Source organism: Echeneis naucrates, chromosome 7 (genome assembly GCF_900963305.1).
Source record: "Echeneis naucrates chromosome 7, fEcheNa1.1, whole genome shotgun sequence".
Classification (NCBI taxonomy): domain Eukaryota; kingdom Metazoa; phylum Chordata; class Actinopteri; order Carangiformes; family Echeneidae; genus Echeneis; species Echeneis naucrates.
This window is the reverse complement of record NC_042517.1, coordinates 12,556,236-12,563,091: the sequence shown is the minus strand read 5'-3', so window position 1 is coordinate 12,563,091 and position 6,856 is coordinate 12,556,236. Positions and strand designations below refer to the sequence as shown.

At 38.3% G+C, this 6,856-nt stretch overlaps 1 protein-coding gene across 1 annotated transcript; it reads left to right on the top strand.

The window, feature by feature from the left end:
• The first annotated feature begins 1,393 nt into the window (after positions 1–1,393).
• Positions 1,394–5,557, top strand: ptges3a (prostaglandin E synthase 3a (cytosolic)). The gene is made up of 8 exons (XM_029505965.1): positions 1,394–1,526; positions 2,367–2,480; positions 3,009–3,078; positions 3,182–3,280; positions 3,550–3,639; positions 3,740–3,796; positions 3,946–3,973; positions 4,247–5,557. Coding segments are annotated over exons 1-8 (480 nt in total). The 5' UTR covers positions 1,394–1,524; the 3' UTR covers positions 4,267–5,557.
• Positions 5,558–6,856: the final 1,299 nt, after the last annotated feature.

Genomic DNA, 6,856 nt, shown 5'->3' with positions numbered 1-6,856 from the left:
TAATTTCCACCAAAAAAATTGACCAAATACTTAAACCCTTGAGTCATACTGTGTCCTCCAACTGCAGCTCATTTGTCACCAGTTCGCTGCAGTGTTTCAACCAGCTGAACTTTCCTCTGATTTAAATATTTCTGTTGTGCCATTCCTTACACCCATAACATTCTCTCTAACATCTCTCATACACACAAGCAACCTGCCACTGTTATTCCACCCAAGCCTCCTCTGTGTCATATGTGACTCAATCCACAGTGAACATTTCCAGCTCATCTAATGCTGCTGCTGTCTGCTTTTCCTACTTCGGTTATTGTTCCACTTGCTCCACTGGCAGCTGCCAAGCCTCTCAGCGTATCACCGATCTGCTGTCCAAGCACAGCAACTTGAAGCTGCTCCCAAAGTGAAACCCCCTAGAGGCTCTGTGTGTTTGCCTTTAAAGTTATCTCGGATCATCTATGTCATTTTCTGCTGCTTGATTGCTTTGGCCCACATAGAGAACGACCACACCTGCACCAGCAGGTTCATCTGTCAGCAAACAATGAGCAGAGCCTGACTCTGGTGAATGACAGCAATGCTTAAGAGGAATCTGTTAATAAAGCGCCTGTGAAGCCAGCTGTGGCAGGAGACGCTTTGGCTTGCGTCACTGCATCTGTTCTCATATCTAATGAGAAAAAAAACAAGAAGCCAGAGTTCTTTGTTGTATTCATTATCTGCACATGCAGAAATGCCAAGACTTTGGCCATGTGTACTAATGCCAGCAAATGAACTTTATTGTTGACGTTTAAGCTCTTCTCAAAAGATTCTTTTATATATTTAATATTTTGTGTTTTTGGCCTTTACCACCACAATCTTGCTATTTTACAGTTTTAGCTTTGTTTCATCTTCGTTTTTATTTTATGAATTAACTATTTGTAGCTGTTGGGTTTTGTTTTTTTTCTGTTCTTGACATCTTGAGAGTGGAGGTATAAAATAAACTTCTTTATTATATGGCCAACCAAAACTAAATAAAAGCTGCAATAAATCATACAGTTTAATTTTCTCATAAGATTATGTTGACCTAAATGATGAGCTGGTTTTGAGATTGCAGGTCCTGTGCCCGCATTAGTAGTCTCCGTAGATCCTGGAACTTGTTGGATATAAAGTATTAAATGAATGTTAGGTATGACAGTAGCATAAAGGATTAAAACTATGTAAATAATTACTACATAATGAGTGATGAATGCAGGATGTTTCGTGACTTCCTGACAGTTACAGAATGACGCGGCTGGTGGAGCTCGCGCGCTGCTCCGGAACGCAGTGCACGCGCGTTCTAGAATTGTCTCCGACTGCTCTGGCGCGTGCCCACGCTCCGTGCGGTACGTCACGTGGGTACGATGAAACCACGCGATGTTTGGAGAGACACCCATGCATCTGTAATAAACCCAAGAGTTAGTTAGCTGTTTAGATCTCAGCGGTCCTGTTTTACAGCTAGACAGCGTTTTTGTCTGCACTGCGGCGGAACGAGGGATTTTAATCGCCAGAGCAGCGAAGATGTAAGTCTCGGAGTTGCGGAGCGATCGGTATTGATCCGAGCTGGCTAGCTACAAGTCTTAGCGGGAGCGTGGCACACTGTTGATCAGCTAGCTAGCATTAGCTGAATGAGCTAGCACTCGAGTTAGCGTTAGTGTCGTTGAGAGTAAAAGGTACAGTGCATCGTTAAATCATCCTACAGCTAACTTCCATTCAAAAAAGAAATATAACAAATTTGACCCGGCTCCTCCACGTCCCGTCCAATGACGAACACACCTCTGCTTGTGTTTATGCCCTGTTAAACCAGCACAATTAGCGTTAGCTAGCAGGCTTTTGTCAACCAACAGTTCGAGGATAATGTTAGCGCTGAAAAACCATGGTGTCACGATTAGCTTGGAAGATTTCACTTAGCTAACGGAAGCTAATGCCAATACAAGCACGCTCGTCGCAACGTTTCACCCTAAAATGACAGCACAGTTTCCTATGAATGTAGCTTTAAAACAAACCTCTCCATAGGATACCAGGATTATAACTATGATAAATGCGGTGTCATGTTTAGCACGTCCACTTTTTTTGACAGATGGTTTTTAAGTGTTTCTAAAAACCAGGCATTGCTTTTAGATGAAGAGACATGAGCGACTACAGACAGTCATGCTAATTGGGAATTTGAAACTTCCGTCAACGTGATTGAAAGGTGACCTCAGGTGTGCCGAACCTTGTTCCCATATAGCACCAGAGCAGGATGAAGAAAATGATGTTAGCAAAGGCGACACGCTTGACTTTTACCCGCGAACGTGTTATAATGCACCGAAGTTTGGCTCATGTTGGATTGTTTTCATTCGCTTTCTCCTCCCTGTCATCAGGCAGCCTGCAACAGCTAAGTGGTATGACAGACGGGACTCTGTGTTTGTAGAGTTCTGCGTGGAGGACAGTAAAGACGTGAAAGTAAATTTCCACCAGTCCAAAATTGATTTCAGGTAAGATGCATAAATAAAAGATCCCCTGCCGACATCAACAAATATCTACTCTCAATTAATAATTTGGTGCTCCTTTGTTTTATACATATATTAAAAACCAGCTGTTGTTTAAAATTATTACTTATTTCCCCACATCAAAAAATCCAGTGTATAATTTTGTGAATATGTATTGGTTTTCACAATTTAACAAAAGACAGTTCCTCTTTAACCAGAACATCAATCGTGTTTTTGTGTGTGCATCTGTCCACTATTGTGATTTTAAATATTGCATTGTGAGTGTGAAAGAGAAAACGGGCCCTCAGGTGTTTCATTTTTCACTCACATTATTAAAGCAAGTTAAGCCGGTTAACCAAGAACAATCAAAGCATATGAATGTAGGATGACTGTAGGAAGAAGATGCTCCTTGAAGATGGAGACGTGATCCATGGTATTGGATATGAACTGAACACACACAAAATGTCATTGTTTTGAGTTATTGATGGCAGATAAAATGGAAATATCAAAATTTCTTTTCATTTCATCTTACAGCTGTCTCAGTGGAACAGATAATATCAAGCACCAGAATACAGTGGAACTTTTTGGGGAGATCGACCCTAAAGTAGGTTTTTCACTTGAAATCCTAGTTTAAGTTTACCATATGTGTTGTTTTTTGTTCCCCCCCCCCCTTTACACCCTTCATCGCCTGTCTTTATTCCATGCAGGAATCCAAACACAGGCGCACTGACAGGTCTGTATTGTGTTGTTTACGAAAAGCAGAGGCTGGAAAATCATGGCCACGACTCACCAAAGACAAGACAAAGGTAATTTTCTTTTCTTGTAAAGAAAATACAAACATGTCAATCCACAGATAGATGTTATGTTTTTGGGTATATATTTGAATTGCCATTATATTACTTAGAAATTTAATTTGCATCTGACTTGCCTTGTCTTAGTAAAATGACTAGAAGCATTACTAATGTTTGTCTGAAGATTTGTATTTCACTTAGATGAACAGTTAAGTAAGCATTAAAGAAGCAAACTGAATAATTGATTACATATCAACTATTGACCTTTATCTCTCATCTCTAAGTGCAACTGGCTGAGTGTGGATTTCAATAATTGGAAAGACTGGGAAGATGACTCAGATGAGGACTTGTCAAGTTTTGACAAATTCTCAGAGGTAAGAATATTGAGCATGCACAGTGCAGGAAGTGTGAGTATGTCCAAATGCACTGCACAAAAGTGTTGATAATTCAATTGTTTCTTGTGCATTTCTCCAGATGATGAACAACATGGGAGGGGATGATCTACCAGATTTAGATGGTGCAGATGATGAGGTATTTTGTTTAAGTATTATTTTAGGTGATCCATATATTTTATTACAGATGCAGGTAATTACACAAAAGACTTTATAATCTGGTGAAATGTAAAATTAAAACAATGTAGGAAGAAGCTTAACTGTCATTGTTTTTGCTTTGTTTTCCAGCATGACTCTGCAGATAGTGATGATGAAAGTAAGTGCTGTTACAAATCACATTAACCATCTTATTATTTATAATGAATAGTCTCTATAGCCATAAAGTGGGTATGTTTTGTGTTTGTTTGGAACGAGCAGATCCATCCAAGAGCTTATTAGACCAAATCCATAGTTTATAATCAGTGTTATGTAATACTTTAAATTTTCTTTGAATTGCTTTTTTTTTTGGGGGTTAATTTTTCCATGTAGTTGTTTTTAGATGATGATCTTTGAATCTCTCACTCACTTTTCAATTCTGTCTCTGTTCCAGAAATGCCTGACCTTGAATAGATGGATACAGAGGTCACCCCGATAGTAAACAAAGCAAACTATACGATGGTTGAAGAGAGAGACTAGGCATGAGTTGGTAGCCCCGTTGAAGAAGAAACCTCATCTCTCTACACAGTTCCCAAAGTGAAACCCCTCATGGGAGTGACAGGGAGTGACTGTTGGATACAGACATGCAGAGAGATCCATAGCGACATACAGTGCCGTGCTTTGCTGTTCTGTTTTGCATGGACAATTCTGTTGAAATGAAAATATTATTGTCTATTGATCAATGGGATGTGCTGATGTCTTATACTTTTTTTTTTTTTTTTTTTTTTTTTTTTTTTTTGCGCGATGTCAGGTTATGTATTGAACAGTTTGATTTCTAATGACAAAAAAGAACTCCATCTATTTTCCAAATAAGTAGATTTTTTTAATGGCAGATTTTTCCCCTTTAATGTTTGTATTGTAAAATGCACTTAAGTTTGTTAATTTAAAAAGCAGCAGTACCGTTTGAAATGGATTTTCCAATCTATGGCAACATCTGAAAATATTTAACACTTTCATTTTTTAAAAACATTTCAACACTTAAAATAAACAGATATGCTTGTGCAACTTGCAGCTTGTTTTGAGATTATGGCCATAGAGTCGCACGATCTTTGCAACATTACAGCTTTGAAAAGGTGAGTTTCTCTTTTTGCTTTTTTTTTTTTTCCCCCTTTAATAACAAATGCACATAGAAGCAGGGTACGCAATTAAGTTTCTTCCATATAAATAATGCAGAGCAAGCAGAGGTCCTATGTAGGCCAAGAGTTTCCCGTGTAGTTTAAAATGACAGTTTGTTACTCACGTCCAAAAGAACTTTGATTTGGAAGCTGGTCTGTTAGATTATGTGTTCAACACATTTGTCTTTGTCTTATGCTGTGGGAGTTTGGGTAGACATTTCTAATAAACTTTCAAAGACTTGACTAGACAGCCTTAGTATGGCAGCTTTGCTTTTTCAATGAAGTTTAATGTTAAAAGGGAAGGGATGACTGCTCAATCTGGCAGGAATAATCTATAAAGGTTTATTATTTTGATTATTAGTTTGTCTTAAAGCAATGCTGACATGTCCATGTTCACAAAAACTGCCTTTCATATTTATCCTGGCCACATGTAGCCTTTTTTCAAACAATTCCAGTTAGAGACGTGAGAGTCAAATATTAGTTGGTCTGTAAATGTTTTAATACATAATATAGTGCTCCTGGATTACATAACTCATCTGCATATCTTCTACAGTGAGTCTTTAAGATGGGTTTTCTATTTTCCCCCCATACATTGGTTTCGAAATGATCTGCTGTGAACTCATAATACAAAAGTCAACTAACTGACTGGAAATGAGCATCTTGATTTGTCAAACTCTTGTGTATTGAGGGTTCAATTAAGATAAACTTTCACCTGAATGAGGAACAGTGACTCATCTCTCACCTTAACAGTGGGCCCGTACTAAAAGGAGGAAGAATTACAGCCACTAATGTGACCATTGTTTTAAGTCCAAAGACTGGTCTTGTTAAAACTGAACTGTCGCTCTGGAACTGCTGTGTAGTTCTACTGCTTCACAGAATTGAACTCTCACTTCTTCATTACAATGGGTTTACAGGGACTTCCCATCATTTGTAGCATGAGAGAAAATAGCAGAATTGCGACCTGAAATTTTTTTTATCCGTTGTTGCCTATTCACAATGTCACTGCCTGTACTTTTCATAAAAGCAGTACGTATTTAAGTGGAAATCCTATGAGCAGTTAGCAATGATTAATTATTTAAATATAGGTTAGTATTAATTCTAATAAGGCACTAGATCTGAGGTTTCAGAAGTTCTCGGAATCAATATGCAAAAATGAATAATTTTAAAGGTGGAGTTTTTCTTAATATATCCTGCTCAGGTCATTTGAAGTTTTGAATCTGAAATTCTTGAGTCACATCCCTTGAGTTCTGTAATACATGTTTTCACCACAGCGTGGGGAGGGTGCAGGCCAGAGTTTCTACTCCACCGTGAGATGTTTAGGAGCTGCATCATGTTGTGTATGTGTCAGCAGTCTGGACCCAGGGAGCTGAAAAATACAATGCAAGCACCTTTTCAACTCCCTGCCCTGTAGAACTAAACTATGGGCTTAAACCCACAAAAGGTGGCTTAACGCTGATAGAGGGAGTCATGAGAAGGACATAATACTCGTGACAATAGAGATGCTGGCAAACTGATACACTTTCAGCATCAGAACAATGAGATGAATGCCGTCTTTCAAGGAGAAAAGTTATATTTCCTATCGCAACAAGTCAGTCTTCCCTAAATGTAGGATGATTAAAAAAAAAAACAAAAAAAAAACGTTAGATTAATTTGAGAAATTTCATTAAAAATTTGTAATTAGTAGACAACTTTCAGAGCAACCTGCAACCTTTAAGGTGTGGAAATATGATTTTGTTTTTTTTCTGTTTCTATTATTGAATTCTCACTATGCAGCTCCAACTGTGGAGTCTTTATGGTGAAGAGAGTAAAAACATATATATATATGCATGTCCAGGCCATGGAGGCCTATGGAAATGGGAACTCATGGGGATGCGTTAGTGACAGCTAGA

Excerpts from the sequence above, each read along its gene's own strand:
- ptges3a (XM_029505965.1), top strand. Across the intron at positions 3,281-3,549 it reads TCACCAAAGACAAGACAAAG|TGCAACTGGCTGAGTGTGGA; the intron begins GTAATTTTCTTT and ends CTCATCTCTAAG. Across the intron at positions 3,974-4,246 it reads TGCAGATAGTGATGATGAAA|AAATGCCTGACCTTGAATAG; the intron begins GTAAGTGCTGTT and ends TCTCTGTTCCAG.